Source organism: Hyla sarda, chromosome 1 (assembly GCF_029499605.1).
Source record: "Hyla sarda isolate aHylSar1 chromosome 1, aHylSar1.hap1, whole genome shotgun sequence".
Classification (NCBI taxonomy): Eukaryota; Metazoa; Chordata; class Amphibia; order Anura; family Hylidae; genus Hyla; species Hyla sarda.
Window position 1 is genome coordinate 616,736,324 of NC_079189.1, and position 18,678 is coordinate 616,755,001.

The 18,678-nt window shown below is 45.6% G+C and overlaps 1 protein-coding gene across 2 annotated transcripts in view; it reads left to right on the forward strand.

Moving 5' to 3' along the window:
• Nucleotides 1–18,678, forward strand: part of LOC130299458 (zinc finger protein ZFP2-like) — a 31,229-nt gene extending 12,551 nt beyond the window's left edge. Inside the window, exons 3-9 of one of the 2 annotated variants that reach the window (XM_056551462.1) lie at nucleotides 1,928–2,086; nucleotides 4,395–4,518; nucleotides 7,378–7,475; nucleotides 7,604–7,721; nucleotides 12,316–12,410; nucleotides 13,787–13,901; nucleotides 16,084–18,678. In XM_056551462.1, the coding sequence (XP_056407437.1) occupies nucleotides 1,928–2,086; nucleotides 4,395–4,518; nucleotides 7,378–7,475; nucleotides 7,604–7,721; nucleotides 12,316–12,410; nucleotides 13,787–13,901; nucleotides 16,084–18,191 (2,817 nt within the window). In that variant the 3' untranslated portion in view covers nucleotides 18,192–18,678. Of the gene's footprint in view, nucleotides 1–1,927; nucleotides 2,087–4,394; nucleotides 4,519–7,377; nucleotides 7,504–7,603; nucleotides 7,722–12,315; nucleotides 12,411–13,786; nucleotides 13,902–16,083 lie in introns of those variants that run through there. The other variant, XM_056551463.1, reaches the window with a different exon arrangement.

Consider the following 18,678-nt stretch of genomic DNA (forward strand, 5'->3'; position numbering starts at 1 on the left):
ATATATATATATATACAGAGGAGAGGAGATCTATATATATATACAGAGGAGAGGAGATCTATATATATATATATATATATATATATATATATACACACAAAGGGAATAAACATGTGTATAGCAAAACCTGTGTTACTGCAATATATATATATATACAGAGGAGAGGAGATATATATATATATATATATATATATATACACAAAGGGAATAAACATGTGTATAGCAAAACCTGTGTTACTGCAATATATATATATACAGAGGAGAGGAGATCTATATATATATATATATATATATATATATATATATATATATATATACACAAAGGGAATAAACATGTGTATAGCAAAACCTGTGTTACTGCAATATATATATATATACAGAGGAGAGGAGATCTATATATATATACAGAGGAGAGGAGATCTATATATATATATATATATATATATATATATATATATATACACAAAGGGAATAAACATGTGTATAGCAAAACCTGTGTTACTGCAATATATATATATACAGAGGAGAGGAGATATATATATATATATATATATATATATATATATATATATACACAAAGGGAATAAACATGTGTATAGCAAAACCTGTGTTACTGCAATATATATATATACAGAGGAGAGGAGATCTATATATATATATATATATATATATATATATATATATATATATATATATATATACACAAAGGGAATAAACATGTGTATAGCAAAACCTGTGTTACTGCAATATATATATATACAGAGGAGAGGAGATCTATATATATATATATATATATATATATATATATACACAAAGGGAATAAACATGTGTATAGCAAAACCTGTGTTACTGCAATCCTCCAGTGGAGTCATAAATGAGAAAAAACTAGACGTCTACGGACTGGAACTGTATTGTCTCGAGCGACTAGTCCAGATTATTGGTGGTCAGACTATGGTAAGGTTGGAGTATGGAGGCCCCATGGGGGGGGGGGGGGGCGCCTAAATCCTGCCTTTGCTGCCCCAACTGCTGGTGTGGTGATCTGCAGAGCCATCGCGTACAGTATTTCTTGAAAAATTTCAGGGGTGCAAACATTTACGGCCATGACTTTAAGTGTAAAGGTGATCGGCAAAACTAGGTCCGTTTCAGGATGTCTAATCAAGCTCCAAATCAGCACGAAGAGGGATGGTCAGAAGTAGGTCCGAGGGACAAAGTCCAGGAGATGGCGTATTAGTCTCAAGGCAGAAGGGGTAAGCAGGGGTATTAACAGAGCAGGCAACCATGATAACGGCATCCCGGTGGGATGCCGTTATCATGGCTGCCTGCTCTGTTAATACCCCCGCTTACCCCTTCGGCCTTGTGATTGGGACTAGTACAGTGACTGCAGTGCGGTAAGTAGCTACGATGTTATTGTCCTCGCATAACCACTAGGAGGGGACCGACCGTTGTACGCAACGACTCTGCAGATCATCATACCAGCAGTTGGGGCAGCAAAGGCAGGATTTAGGCGCCCCCCATGGGGCCTCCATACTTCAACCTTACCATAGTCTGACCACCAATAATCTGGACTAGTCGCTCGAGACAATACAGTTCCAGTCCGTAGACGTCTAGTTTTTTCTCATTCATGACTCCACTGGAGACAAAGGTAATGGCAGCTGTAAATGGACGGGCACCTAACGGGTGCCGTGACACCAAATATAACAGTCAGTGATTTCTCGCAAAGGTACACTACCCAAAAGTAGCATCTGAGAGCCTTTTTAAAGGGAATTGTGGGAAAAATGTCTTTACCCAACGTACATCTATATAAAATCACACCCCCTCCCCTTCATTAATCCATTACCCTTTACCTCTTTGGTTAAACTTGATAGACATAATTTTTTTAACCATACTAAATATGTAACGCAAGTATTTGTGTTTTCTTTATATGCAGAATTACACAATAGTGAAGAAGACATCAAGGGAGTCCAGAGGATGGAGCAGGGGCCCGAACCCCATCACAGACCCTCCACCTCACTCCATGATACATGAGAGGAACAATAAGAAGATCCTAGAACTCATCAACAAGATGATGGAGCTGCTGATTAGAGAGGTGACCCTGCTGGACATTATACAGTAATGGAGGGGTCTGGTGATGATTAGAGAGGTGATACTGCTGGGGCATTATACAGTAATGGAGGGGTCTGGTGATGACTGGAGAGGTGACCCTGCTGGACATTATACAGTAATGGAGGGGTCTGGTGATGACTGGAGAGGTGACACTGCTGGGACATTATACAGTAATGGAGGGGTCTGGTGATGACTGGAGAGGTGACATTGCTGGGACATTATACAGTAATGGAGGGGTCTGGTGATGACTGGAAAGGTGACACTGCTGGGACATTATACAGTAATGGAGGGGTCTGGTGATGACTTGAGAGGTGACACTGCTGGGACATTATACAGTAATGGAGGGGTCTGGTGATGACTGGGGAGGTGACACTGCTGGGACATTATACAGTAATGGAGGGGTCTGGTGATGACTGGAGAGGTGACACTGCTGGGACATTATACAGTAATGGAGGGGTCTGGTGATGACTGGAGAGGTGACACTGCTGGGACATTATACAGTAATGGAGGGGTCTGGTGATGATTAGAGAGGTGACACTGCTGGGACATTATACAGTAATGGAGGGGTCTGATGATGACTGGAGAGGTGACACTGCTGGACATTATACAGTAATGGAGGGGTCTGATGATGACTGGAGAGGTGACACTGCTGGACATTATACAGTAATGGAGGGGTCTGGTGATGACTGAAGAGGTGACACTGCTGGGACATTATATAGTAATGGAGGAGTCTGGTGATGACTGGAGAGGTGACACTGCTGGGACATTATACAGTAATGGAGAGGTCTGGTGATTGGAGAGGTGACACTGCTGGGACATTATATAGTAATGGAGGGGTCTGGTTATGACTGGAGAGGTGACACTGCTGGGACATTATACAGTAATGGAGGGGTCTGGTGATGATTGGAGAGGTGACACTGCTGGACATTATACAGTAATGGAGGGGTCTGGTGATGACTGGAGAGGTGACACTGCTGGGACATTATACAGTAATGGAGGGGTCTGGTGATGACTGGAGAGGTGACCCTGCTGGGACATTATACAGTAATGGAGGGGTCTGGTGATGACTGGAGAGGTGACACTGCTGGGACATTATACAGTAATGGAGGGGTCTCGTTATGACTGGAGAGGTGACACTGCTGGGACATTATACAGTAATGGAGGGGTCTGGTGATGATTAGAGAGGTGACACTGCTGGGACATTATACAGTAATGGAGGGATCTGGTGATGATTAGAGAGGTGACACTGCTGGGACATTATACAGTAATGGAGGGGTCTGGTGATGACTGGAGAGGTGACACTGCTGGGACATTATACAGTAATGGAGGGGTCTGGTGATGATTAGAGAGGTGACACTGTTGGGACATTATACAGTAATGGAGGGGTCTGATGATGACTGGAGAGGTGACACTGCTGGGATATTATACAGTAATGGAGGGGTCTGGTGATGACTGGAGAGGTGACACTGCTGGGACATTATACAGTAATGGAGGGGTCTGGTGATGACTGGAGAGGTGACACTGCTGGGACATTATACAGTAATGGAGGGGTCTGGTGATGACTGGAGAGGTGACACTGCTGGGACATAATACAGTAATGGAGGGATCTGGTGATGATTAGAGAGGTGACACTGCTGGGACATTATACAGTAATGGAGGGGTCTGGTGATGAGAGGTGACACTGCTGGGACATTATACAGTAATGGAGGGGTCTGATGATGACTGGAGAGGTGACACTGCTGGGACATTATATAGTAATGGAGGGGTCTGGTGATGATTAGAGAGGTGACACTGCTGGGACATTATACAGTAATGGAGGGGTCTGATGATGACTGGAGAGGTGACACTGCTGGGACATTATACAGTAATGGAGGGGTCTGGGCATGATTAGAGAGGTGACACTGCTGGGACATTATACAGTAATGGAGGGGTCTGATGATGACTGGAGAGGTGACACTGCTGGGACATTATACAGTAATGGAGGGGTCTGATGATGACTGGAGAGGTGACACTGCTGGGATATTATACAGTAATGGAGGGGTCTGGTGATGATTAGAGAGGTGACACTGCTGGGACATTATACAGTAATGGAGGGGTCTGGTGATGACTGGAGAGGTGACACTGCTGGGACATTATACAGTAATGGAGGGGTCTGGGCATGATTAGAGAGGTGACACTGCTGGGACATTATACAGTAATGGAGGGGTCTGATGATGATTAGAGAGGTGACACTGCAGGGACATTATATAGTAATGGAGGGGTCTGGTGATGACGGTATCATTGTGTGTCAGGTTCCTATAAGGTGTCAGGATGTGGCGGTCTATTTCTCCATGGAGGAGTTGGAGTATGTAGAAGGACACACGGATCTGTACAGGGAAGCCAAGATGGAGGATCACCAACCTCTTATATCACCAGGTAAGAAGAGACAGTTTTGGGCACAGGATATATTGAGGCCTTAATGCACAATATCCACACAATGATCAATTATCCATATGAAAAAGTTGAGAGCCTTTTATTTTTATCAATTAAAATCAAACACTTAATACAATAATAAGCTGCCTTTAGTCACTGACTTGTTTCCATTTCATCATGCACACTTAAATAATATGGTGCCGGGCAGAAGGATAAAAAAATAAAATAAAAACATAAAAATAATCCTTACTAAGCAATAATCCTTATCTAGCAATAATCCTTACCTAGCCCCAGCCACCCACCGCTCCAGTTGGCCTGAGCTTGCGGATGCACAAATTGTAATGTGAACGAGGCCTTACTGGTGGTAGAAATTACCCCCCCCCCCCCCCCCCCGCCCAAAGGAGGACACAGATCTTTCTCTAAAATGGTCTTTACTTTGATTCCTTCTCTTATAAGGTAGAATTTACTAATCAGCAGGGATGTCATTGTACTGGGGCAATTCTTTACCACTTTTATAGGTTGGCAGAGGTACTTAAATGGTGGCCTGACGCTTTCTACTTTTTCAGCGTCCTTGAAATGTGGATACAGTTGAATACTATAGTGGAGCTGGGAGCCCTCAGAATCCCCCACAACCATTAAAGGGGTATTCCGGCCTTATACATCTTATCCTCTATCCAAAGGGGGGGATAAGATGTCTGATCGCAGGGGTCCTGCCGCTGGGATCCCTGCAATCTCAATGCAGCCCCCTGCATCTGTGCATTACGTGACATCATGGCCACACCCCCTCGTGATTTCACACCACGCCCCCTCCATTCATGTCTATGGGAGGGGGCGTGGTGCCTGTCACGCCCCCTCCCATAGACATGAATGGAGGGGGTGTGGTGTGACAGCACGTCTCCAGTCCTGTAAACACAGAGGTTTCCGAGACTAGAGATGCAGCCCAGCATAGACTGCACGTGCCTCACGGAGATCGCGGGGGATAGTGGATAAGATGTCAATGGCCGGAATACCCCTTTAAAGGGGTACTCCACTGGAAAACATTTTTATTTTTTATTTTTAAATCAACTGGTGCCAGAAAGTTAAACAGATTTGTAAATTACTTCTATTAAAAAATCTTAATCCTTCCAGTACTTATCAGCTGCTATTATGATCCACAGGAAGTTCTTTTCTTATTGAATTTCCTTTCTGCCTAACCACAGTGCTCTCTGCTGCCACCTCTGTCCATTTTATGAACTGTCCAGAACAGGATAGGTTTTCTATGTGGATTTGCTCCTACTCTGGACAGTTCCTAAAATGGACAGAGGTGTCAGCAGAGAGCACTGTGGTCAGGCAGAAAGGAAATTCAAAAAGAAAAGCGCTTCCTATGGATCATAACAGCAGCTGATAAGTACTAGAAGGATTAAGATTTTTTAATAGAAGTAATTTACAAATCTGTTTAACTTTCTGGCACCAGTTGATTTAAAAAAAAAAATAATGTTTTCGAGTGGAGGACCCCTTTAACCTCTTAAGGACTCAGGACGTATGGGTACGTCCTGGGTCCCGGTCCTGCGATATAACGCGGGGTCACGCGGTGACCCCGCATCATATCGCGGCGGGCCCGGCGTCATAGTGAAGCCGGGACCCGCCTCTAATAGCGCGCGGCACTGATCGCTGTGCCGCGCGCTATTAACCCTTTAGCCGCGCGGCTCAAAACTGAGCCGCGCGGCTAAAAACTAAAGTAAAATGTGCCGGTTAGCTCAGGGAGCTGTTCGGGATCGCCGCGGTATAATCATCCCGAACAGCTGTAGCACAGGAGGAGGTCTCTTACCTTCCTTCCTGCAGTCCGATCGCCGAATGAGATCCAGGCTTGAGCAATCAATCGCCGAAAACACTGATTGATGCATTCCTATGGAGATGGATCAATCAGTGTAAAAGATCAGTTAATGCAATGTTATAGCCCCCCCCAGAGGAGCTATAATATTGCATAAGAAAAGTGTAAAAAAATCATTAACCCTTTCAATTATCCCTTCCCCTAATAAAAGTTTGAATCACCCCGCATTTCCCAAAAAAAACAAAACATTATGTAAATAATAATAAACATATGTGGTATCGCCGCGTGCGGAAATGTCCGAATTATAAAAATATACCGCTTTTTAAACCGCTCGTTCAATGGCGTACGCGCAAAAAAATTCCAAAGTCCAAAATAGCGCATTTTTTATTACTTTTTATACCACAAAAAAGTGTATAAAAAGTGATCAAAAAGTCTGATCAGAACAAAAATAGTACCGCTAAAAACTTCAGATGATGGCGCAAAAAATGAGTCCTCAAAGCGCCCTGAACACAGAAAAATAAAAAAGTTATAGGGGTCAAAAGATGACCATTTTAAACGTATACATTTTCCTGCATGTATTCATGATTTTTTTCGGAAGTGATAGAAATTCAAACCTATATAATTCGGGGATCATTATAACCGTATGGACCTACAGAATAAAGATAAGGTATCATTTTTGACAAAAAATGTACTGCGTAAAAACAGAAGCCCCCAAAACTTACAAAATAGTGTTTTTTCACACATTGATTTTTTTTTCCCCGTTTCACCGTAGATTTTTGGGTAAAATGACTAATGTCATTACAAAGTAGAACTAGTGACGCAAAAATTAAGCCATTATATATAATTTTAGGTGAAAATTTTTAAGAGTTATGATTTTTTAAAGTTAAGGAGGAAAAATTGAAAATGAAAAAACGGAAAAAGCCCGGGTCCTTAAGGGGTTAAGATGTTTAGAAATGTATGATATATGGACAAATATACTGTAGGTCTTGTACTGTTTGTATGATATATCATAGGTCGTGTATTACGTCACTTTGTGTTTGTTTCGCCCTCAGATGGCTCTGGTAGGAGAAATCTACGTAAGAAACGTTCCGGTCCTCAGTATTCACAGGACTGTACAGAGGAGAAGCACAATGTCCCAAAAGGTCCTGAGGTAGATGGGGCCGGGCCCTATAGATGTTGTGGGTATAGATGATGTTGTAGATTTTTGGTGGTTACTTTAATCGATATGTTACATTTCTCCTACGTTCTGTTGTAGTATTCTGAATTGTTTTCCATCAGGGTGAAGATCTGTCTAATAATAATAATGTAAAGCTTGAGGGAGAAGAAGAGGCTGTGAGGGGAGAGGAGCCCTGTATTAAAGAAGAGGAGGAGGAAATTCCAATAGATGCCACCATAGGTATGTCATAATGGATTTAGAAGGTGAAAAACTTTTTTTTCCTCATAGGAACTGGCTCCAGAAAGTTAAACAGATTTGTATTTTACTTCCATTAAAAAATCTTAATCCTTCCAGTACTTATCAGCTGTTGTATGCTCCACAGGAAGTTTAGTAGTTCTTTCTGGTCTGACCACAGTGCTCTCTGCTTACACCTCTGTCCAGAGGAATTGTCCAGAGCAGGAGCAAATCCCCATATCAAACCTTTCCTACTCTGGACAGTTCCTGACATGGACAGAGGTGTCAGACTGGAAAGAACTACACAACTTCCTGTGGAGCATACAGTATAAGTAAATAATGTAGGAGGATTATGTAGACTTGTCCATAAATCTTGTCTCACCTGCTGGGATTTCTTCCTAAGTACTTCATCCATGTCCATCAAAATGGCCGCCCCTGTTAGCTTCCTCCAGCTGTCATCCTCCTTGTGCTGGAGGGCTGTACAGGAGACCCTCGTCTGTTCCTCCCTGACCCTCGTCTGTTCCTCCCTGACCCTCGTCTGTTCCTCCCTGACCCTCGTCTGTTCCTCTCTGACCCTCGTCTGTTCCTCCCTGACCCTCGTCTGTTCCTCCCTGACCCTCGTCTGTTCCTCCCTGACCCTCGTCTGTTCCTCCCTGACCCTCGTCTGTTCCTCCCTGACCCTCGTCTGTTCCTCCCTTACCCTCGTCTGTTCCTCCCTGACCCTCGTCTGTTCCTCCCTGACCCTCGTCTGTTCCTCCCTGACCCTCGTCTGTTCCTCCCTGACCCTCGTCTGTTCCTCTCTGACCCTCGTCTGTTCCTCCCTGACCCTCGTCTGTTCCTCCCTGACCCTCGTCTGTTCCTCCCTGACCCTCCTCTGTTCCTTCCTGACCCTCGTCTGTTCCTCCCTGACCCTCGTCTGTTCCTCCCTGACCCTCGTCTGTTCCTCCCTGACCCTCGTCTGTTCCTCCCTGACCCTCGTCTGTTCCTCCCTGACCCTCGTCTGTTCCTCCCTGACCCTCGTCTGTTCCTCCCTTACCCTCGTCTGTTCCTCCCTGACCCTCATCTGTTCCTCCCTGACCCTCGTCTGTTTCTGTTTCTCTCTGACCCTCGTCTGTTCCTCCCTGACCCTCGTCTGTTCCTCCCTGACCCTCGTCTGTTCCTCCCTGACCCTCGTCTGTTCCTCCCTGACCCTCGTCTGTTCCTCCCTGACCCTCGTCTGTTCCTCCCTGACCCTCGTCTGTTCCTCCCTGACCCTCGTCTGTTCCTCCCTGACCCTCCTCTGTTCCTCCCTGACCCTCCTCTGTTCCTCCCTGACCCTCCTCTGTTCCTCCCTGACCCTCCTCTGTTCCTCCCTGACCCTCGTCTGTTCCTCTTTGGAGCCACTTATGCTCAAATGATGGGCGTGTCTATGATGATTGAAGGTGTGTACTTTATAAATATGGGTGTGTTTATCCTAATTGATCATGTGTCTACAAGCCATAAATATAAAAATATGGTTTTTTTTAAGAGTATATGACAAACAGTATATAGATATGGTAACTGGTGTGCTTAAACATGTGGCATATACTAAAGGGGTACTCCGCTGCTCAGCGTTAGAAACATACTGTTCTGAACGCTGGAGCAGGCGCCGGGAGCTCGTGACGTCATAGCCCCACCCCCTTATGACGTCACACCCCACCCCCTCAATGAAAGTCTATGGGAGGGGGCGTGACAGCCACCACGCCCCCTCCCATAGACATGCATTTAGGGGGCTGGGCATGACATAACGAGGGGGCGCGGCTATGACATCACAAGCTGCCGGCTCCAGCGTTCGGAACAGTTTGTTCCAAAAGCTGAGCAGCGGAGTACCCCTTTAGTAACCTTGGTTATGATATTGAAAAATTACATACTTTTTATCATATATACACACTGCTCAAAAAAATAAAGGTAACACACAACACAATGTAACTCCAAGTCACTGACACTTGTGTGAGATCCCACTGTCCACTCAGGAAGAACACTGATTGACAATCAATTTCACATGGAACAGACAACACGTGGAAATTATAGGCAATTACCAAGACACCCCCCAATGAAGGAGTGGTTCTGCAGGTGGTGACCACAGACCACTTCTCAGTTCCTATGCTTCCTGGCTGATGTTTTGGTCACTTTTGAATGCTGGCGGTGCTTTCACTCTAGTGGTAGCATGAGACGGAGTCTACAACCCACACAAGTGGCTCAGGTAGTGCAGCTCATCCAGGATGGCACATCAATGCGAGCTGTGACAAGAAGGTTTGCTGTGTCTGTCAGCGTAGTGTCCAGAGCATGGAGGCGCTACCAGGAGACAGGCCAGTACATCAGGAGACGTGGAGGAGGCCGTAGGAGGGCAACAACTCAGCAGCAGGACCGCTACCTCCACCTATGTGCAAGGAGGAGCAGGAGGAGCACTGCCAGAGCCCTGCAAAATGACCTCCAGCAGGATACAAATGTGCATGTGTCCACTCAAACGGTCAGAAACAGACCCCATGAGGGTGGTATGAGGGCCCGACATCCACAGGTGGGGGGTGTGCTTACCGCGCAACACCGTACAGGACGTTTGGCATTTGCCAGAGAACACCAAGATTGGCAAATTCACCACTGGCGCCCTGTGCTCTTCACAGATGAAAGCAGGTTCACACTGAGCACATGTGACAAACGGGACAGAGTCTGGAGACGCCGTGGACAACATTCTGCTGCCTGCAACATCCTCCAGCATGACCGGTTTGGCGGTGGGTCAGTAATGGTATGGGGTGGCATTTCTTTGGGGGCCGCACAGCCCCCCATGTGCTTGCCAGAGGTAGCCTGACTGCCATTAGGTACCGAGATGAGATCCTCAGACCCCTTGTGAGACCATATGCTGGTGCGGTTGGGTTCCTCCTAATACAAGACAATGCTAGACCTCATGTGGCTGGAGTGTGTCAGCAGTTCCTACAAGAGGAAGGCATTGATGCTATGGACTGGTCGCCCGTTCCCCTGATAGATAGATAGATATGAGATAGATAGATATAAGAGAGATTGACAATCAATTTCACAAGCTTTTGTGCAAATGGAACAGACAACAGGTAGGCAATTAGCAAGACACTAGACAATAAAGGAGTGGTTCTGCAGGTGGTGACCACAGACCACTTCTCAGTTCCTATGCTTCCTGGCTGATGTTTTGGTCACTTTTGAATGCTGGCGGTGCTTTCACTCTAGTGGTAGCATGAGACGGAGTCTACAACACACACAAGTGGCTCAGGTAGTGCAGCTCATCCAGGATGGCACATCAATGCAAGCTGTGGCAAGAAGGTTTGCTGTGTCTGTCAGCGTAGTGTCCAGAGCATGGAGGCGCTACCAGGAGACAGGCCAGTACATCAGGAGACATGGAGGAGGCCGTAGGAGGGCAACAACCCAGCAGCAGGACCGCTACCTCTGCCTTTGTGCAAGGAGGAGCAGGAGGAGCACTGCCAGAGCCCTGCAAAATGACCTCCAGCAGGCCACAAATGTGCATGTGTCCACTCAAATGGTCAGAAACTGACTCCATGAGGGTGGTATGAGGGCGTCCACAGGTGGGGGTTGTGCTTATAGCCCAACACCGTGCAGAACGTTTGGCATTTGCCAGAGAACACCAAGATTGGCAAATTCGGCACTGGCACCCTGTGCTCTTCACAGATGAAAGCAGGTTCACACAGAGTACATGTGACAGACGTGACAGAGTCTGGAGATACCGTGGAGAACGTTCTGCTGCCTGCAACATCCTCCAGCATGACCGGTTTGGCGGTGGGTCAGTAATGGTGTGGGGTGGCATTTCTTTGGGGGGCCGCACAGCCCTCCATGTGCTTGCCAGAGGTAGCATGACTGCCATTAGGTACCGAGATGAGATCCTCAGACCCCTTGTGAGACCATATGCTGGTGCGGTTGGCCCTGGGTTCCTCCTAATACAAGACAATGCTAGACCTCATGTGGCTGGAGTGTGTCAGCAGTTCCTACAAGAGGAAGGCATTGATGCTATGGACTGGCCGCCCGTTCCCCTGAATCCGATTGAGCACATCTGGGACGTCTCGCTTCATCCACCACAGACTGTCCAGGAGTTGGCGGATGCTTTAGTCCAGGTCTGGGAGGACATCCCTCAGGAGACCATCCCCCACCTCATCAGGATCATGCCCAGGCGTTGTAGGGAGGTCATACGGGCACGTGGAGGCCACACACACTACTGAGCCTCATTGTGACTTGTATTAAGGACATTACATAAAGTTGGATCAGCCTGTAGTGGGGTTTTCCACTGTGATTTTGAGTGGGACTCCATATCCAGACCTCCAGGGGTTGATGATTTCCAGTGATAATTTTTGTGTGATTTTGTTGTCAGCGCATTCAACTATGTAAAGAGGAAAGGATTTCACACGATTAGTTCATTCAGATCTACGATGTGTTATCTTAGGGTTACCTGTTTTTTGAGCAGTGTAGATGTATATATAATATATATATGAAGTTGTGTATGATATATATAGATATACAGGAGGTTGTGTATGAGATATATATATATATATATATATATATATATATATATATACATACATACCATCGCTGTGTTTGTTGCCCTCAGATAGATCCAGTAGAAGTCCACCAGAGAGAAGTCCCAGTCCTCCGAATTCCCAGGACAGTCCAGAGGAAAAGCACAATGTCCCAGAAGATCATCAGGTAGATGGGGCTGCTCCCTATACATATATATTATGGGGGCGGAGCTTGGTGGTTATGTGGTAGGTGGGGGTGATGATTATATATAGGGCTGTGATTGTAGTGAATGATGAGGGTTGTGTTGTCACGTGACACCCTATGTTGAGATATATAGTCCCACAAACTACTACTTTAATAAAGCTGAAATCCGAACCAAGGCTCCAGGAGAGTACTACCTCAAAAGCCGGAGTTTATAGATAACAACTTGTTCTTTACTCCAGATTGCAGTAACAATACAGGAGAATAATACTTTGGTGCAGAATTGAGGATGCAGCACTTGAGGTACATGGGGTAGTTCTGAAGTATCTGGTAATTTGTCACAGTCCTGAAGTAATTGATAGACTTGAGACTTGGTGGTATGAGACGTTTAGTCTTTCTGAGATTACACTGGCCTGGCTTGTTCTCCACTGCACTTTCACTGCCCTCTTAATGCAAGTCCATGGGAGGGGCGTGGCTTGCATTGAGAGGGCGAGCCATGATGTCACGAGGGGCGTGGTCGTGACGTCACGACCCCCACAGTCCTCACCCAGTGTGACTGAAGTATTTGGACTTGACTGGAATTGTTTGTTCCGAACGCTGGGTGCGGGGGGTTGTGATGTCATGGCCACACTCCCTTAATGCAACCCAGCGTTGGGAACAAACAATTCCAGATACTTCAGTCCAAATACTTCAGTCACACTGGGTGAGGACTGTGGGGGTCGTGACGTCACGGCCACGCCAATCGTGACATCATGGCTCGCCCTCTCAATGCAAGCCACGCCCCTACCATGGACTTGCATTGAGAAGGCGTTCCATGATGTCACGACCCCCCACAGCCCTCACCCAGTGTTCAGAACAAAATATTCCGAACAAATGGTGGGGTAGTGGAGTGTCCCTTTAAAGGTGGAGCAATCTCCCTCCTAAAGGTTAGACATGCAGGTTGTGATTTCACTTCTCCTCCTGATCCAGACTAGACTGAACATAAGCTTTGGATCCTCCCACTATCCATAGGGATTGGGGTAGATGCAGGAAAGCCCTTAGCCATATAGACGAGGGGGCGTGACGGCTGCCACACCCCCTCCCATGGAGTTGCATTGAGGGGGCGTGGCGTGAAGTCACAAGGGGCACAACCGTGGCATCACGACCCCCGCAGCAAGCACTCAACATGCGGAACTACTGGGGAAGTGGCGTACCCCTTTTAAGGATACAGCCACCCAAACAGCGTTCAGAGTAGCAGAAGGTGTCGCCGCTCTGGGCTACCACAGTTACAGATGATGATTTAGATTTTCTGTGCTTTCTTTTATTCATCTGTTAGATTTCTCCAATTTTCTGCTGTATTGCGCTAAATTGTCATTCATCAGGGTGAAGATCTGTCTAATAATAAGGCAGAGGATAAAGGAGAAGAAGAGGCGGTGAGGGGAGAGGAGCCCTGTATTAAAGAGGAGGAGGAGGAAATTGCAATAGATGCCACCATAGGTATGTCGTAATGGATTTAGAAGGCGAATTCAGAGATTTTAGGAGATGTTCCATTACATACAATAATGATATAAAGAGATAAAAATCACATGGTCTGGTGACCTTGTGACCCTATTGTAGATATGTAAGATGATCTATCAAGCCATATAGAGCAGTGGTCTCCAAACTGTGATGCATCTAAACTAGTTGCGGTACTTGGATACACTCCAGATGCATCTAAACTAGTTGGGGTACTTGGATACACTCAGACTACCCACAGGTGATGGTGGGGGTCCGATCAGTGAAACCTGCCAGTCCAAGCTATACTTACCTGCTCCAAGCCACTCAGGGGATCTTCTAGTATAGTCTGCCCTCAGAGGCAGACTATACAAGTAGATCACCTATATCACCGATCAGTGCTATGTCTATGTGCTGTAGGAGCGGAAGTGATGGCCGGATCATCCAATCACAGGCTGGGAAATTGCTGCAGTTGGTGACCGGCTGAGCGGGCCGTCACTTGTGCTTATCCAAGAAAGGGGCTTAGAGTGCGCCATGGGACGGGTAAGTAGCCACGCTCTGTACAGGAGACACTTATCCCATGAGTTCAGTTCTCCGGAGTACCCCTTTAATACGGTTGGCTAAGGTTTTGTGCCAGATTTTGGTGCAGATATTTGAACCAAAGCCAGGAGCGGTTTCACATAGAATGGCCTATACTTTCCCGGGATCCATTTTTGGCATTGGCTCAATAAACAGCAGAAAAAATTCCATCAAAATTTGCATGTGTGTTCCCAGTATATTAACCCCTTAAAGGGGTACTCCGCCCCTGGACATCTTAAGATGTCTGATCGCGGGGGTCCCGCCACTGGGGCCCCCCATAATCTCCCTGCTGCACCCTGCATTTGTTTAGAGCGTCGGGTGCAGTGTCGAAGCCTCGTGATGTCACGGCCACGCCCCCTGTGACATCACAGCCACACCCCCTCAATGCAAGTCTAATCTATGGGAGGGGGAGTGACGGACGTCATGCTCCCTCCCATAGACTTGCATTGAGGGGGCGTGGTCGTGACATCACGAGGGGCGTGGTCGTGGCCTCCCGAGCCCCTGGCCCCGCATCAGCAGTCATCCGGCCTGGAGTGAAGTTTGCTCCGTGCACCGGATGACTGTGGTGCTGCAGCCGAGATCGCGGGGGGTCCCGCTGCTGGGGATAGGGGGATAAGATGTCTAGGGGCGGAGTAACCCTTTAAAGACACAGCCCATATATATATATTTTTTTTTTTGCGTTTTTGGCATCCATAGACCCATATGAAGGCTATTTTTTTGCACGAACATTTGTACTTTGTAATGAGATCTTTTTATTTTACCATAAAATGTACGATGAAACTTTTCTGACCCCCTGACATTACATTTTTCTGTATACACGACCGTATGGGGGTCATTTTTTGCACTATGATCTGTAGTTTTTATCTGTCCCATGGGACTTTTTCATCGCCTTTTATTTTTTTTTTCTGATAAATGATTTGATAAAAAAATCTGCATTTTTGGCTTTCGTATTTTTTCCTTGTTTACGCCATTCACCATGCGGGATCATAAGCATTATATTTTAATAGTTCGGACAATACCACATGTGAAATTACCAAATATGTAACTTAAAAAAAAAAATATATATATTATTATTATTTAATTTTTTATTTTACCCTTTTTAAGTCTCCGTATGGGAGTATTATATACAATCACTAGATTTCATTCATTGCCTATTACATAGCACTACATACAGTGTGATCGGCTAAGCCAGGCTGCATCATTGAAGTATCGATCTGGTGCCTGGATTTTCCTCTGCTGACATTTTAGATCATCAGACCCCCATGATTACATTGTGGGGATCCAATGAGCACCCTGAGCTAACCGGCATCTATCATTTTTATACCTTTCTAAGATGTTGTGATCAGCTTTGATCACAGTGTCTGAAGGGTTAATGATGGGCAGAGGTGGATACGCCACTCCCAGTCATTAGCGGTGACTGTCTGGCTACGGATAGTAGCCATCACTCACTACCTATGGACGAGCGCAGCTCCTGCTCTCACTTCATAGTAACTAAATGCTCCTTGGCATCCTTAGGCCCGATGTCATCTAGGGATTAAGAATATTATAAATTGGCCTTGTGGTTTGAGAAAATAATAACCACAAAATACATTTTTAATCCTAACAGAAAATAACTGTGAGGGGAACTTCGTGTTATTACAAAAAAATGGCGAAGAAGATGAAGAGATCATTGAGCGCTCCTCAGGAGAAGACCTCCTTACCCCTAATGTCCATCCAGATCTATCACATAATAATCCCCCTGATCATGGGGAATTCTCTGAACGAATTCACACAGGAGAGAAGCCATATTCTTGTTCAGAATGTGGAAAATGTTTTACTAAAAATTCAAAGCTTGTTAAACATAAGAAAGGTCACAGAGTACAGAAGCTACATTCATGTTCAGAATGTGGGAAATGTTTCGCATATAAATCAGATTTTGTTAGACATGAGAGAATTCACACAGGAGAAAAGCCGTATTCGTGTTCAGAATGTGGAAAATGTTTTGCATATCAATCAAATCTTGTTAGACATGAGAAAAGTCACACAGGAGAGAAGCCACATTCATGTTCAGAAAATCCCAGTAAGAATTCTGAGGAAAACGTCATGTTATCTGTGAGTGATAAAGAAGATGGAGGGATCATAGAGCGCTCCTCAGTAGAAGATGGTGGGATCATGGAGCGCTCCTCAGGAGAAGATGGAGGGATCATGGAGCGCTCCTCAGGAGAAGATGGAGGGATCATGGAGCGCTCCTCAGGAGAAGATGGAGGGATCATGGAGCGCTCCTCAGGAGAAGATGGAGAGATCATGAAGCGCTCCTCAGGAGAAGATGGAGGGATCATTGAGCGCTCCTCAGGAGAAAACCTCCTTACCCCTAATGTCCATCCAGATCTATCACATAATTATCCCCCTGATCATGGGGAATTCTCTGAAAGAATTCACACACGAGAGAAGCCATATTCTTGTTCAGAATGTGGAAAATGTTTTACTAAAAATTCAAAGCTTGTTAAACATAAGAAAGGTCACAGAGTACATTCATGTTCAGAATGTGGGAAATGTTTTGCATATAAATCAGATTTTGTTAGACATGAGAGAATTCACACAGGAGAAAAGCCATATTCATGTTCAGAATGTGGGAAATGTTTTGCATATCAATCACATCTTGTTAGACATGGGAAAAGTCACACAGGAGAGAAGCCACATTCATGTTCAGAAAGTCCCAGTAAGAATTCTGAGGGAAACGTCATGTTATCTCTGAGTGATAAAGGAGAAGATGGAGGGATCATGGAGCGCTCCTCAGGAGAAGATGGAGGGATCATGGAGCGCTCCTCAGGAGAAGATGGAGGGATCATGGAGCGCTTCTCAGGAGAAGATGGAGAGATCATGGAGCGCTCCTCAGGACAAGATGGAGAGATCATGGAGCGCTCCTCAGGAGAAGATGGAGAGATTATGGAGCGCTCCTCAGGAGAAAATGGAGGGATCATGGAGCGCTCCTCAGGAGAAGATGGAGGGATCATGGAGCGCTCCTCAGGAGAAGACCTCCTTACCCCTAATGTCCATCCAGATCGATCATATAATAATCCCCCTGATCATGGGGAACCTTCTCCTGACCGACCACACATTGTCACCTCAAGGATGGGTCAGAAAGGGGAGAAAAGCTTTGAATGTAGTGAATGTGGTAAACAGTTTATAACGAGTTCAGGTCTTTTTACGCACAGAAGGATTCACACAGTGGAGAAGAGATTCACCTGTTCAGTATGTGAGAAATGTTTTCGTGATAAATCAACTATTGTTAGACATCAGAGAAGTCACACAGGAGAGAAGCTGTATTCATGTTCAGAATGTGGGAAATCCTTTACATCGAAGTCAAAGCTTGATAGACACAAAAGCAGTCACACAAGGGAGAAGCCATATTCCTGCTCAGAATGTGGAACGCTCATTAGATACAAGTCAAGTCTTGTTAGACATATGAAAACTCACGCAAGAGAGAAACCGTATTCAAGGCCAGAGCATTTGAAATGCTTTTCACAAGAATCGTCACACAAGAGAAGTCACACAGGAGAGAAGCCATACTCATGTTCACAATGTGGTAAATGTGTTAGAAATGAATCACATCTTGTTGAACATGAAAAATTTCACACGGTAGGTAAGCCATATTCATGTCCACAGTGTAGAAAGCGCTTTACACATAAATCAAGTCTTGTAAGACATGAGAGAATTCACACAGGGCTGAAGTAGGATAAACGGTCAGAATGTGGGAAATGTTTGCATAAAAAAATTCAAATCTGGTTACTCAGAGGAGAAGTCACACAGGAGAGAAGCCATATTCATGTTGAGAATGTGGGAAATGTTTGCATGAACATTCACATAGAGAAATTAAATTGTATAAGAGCATAAAAAAAATGGCCAATAAATCATTACTGTTACTAAAAGGGGTATTCTAGCCTTGCTGTGGAGAGGGGCGGGGACAACAAAAACAGACAGATTAACCTAGCCCTGGTCCCCCAATCTTCTTCCTGCTTCTGAAGTGTGCACTAGGAGAAGGACCTGCCGCACTGTTGTCCCGTCTCGGCCAGTCATTGGCTGAAGTGGCAGGTCCTTCTCCGAGTGCTTGTCTTGGAAGGAGGCAAAAGATTAGGGAACCGGATGGAAGCTAAGAGGCGCTGCAGAGGACCCCCCCAGCCGCATGTGATTTTTCTTTATAAAGGGCTGGAATACTGCTTTA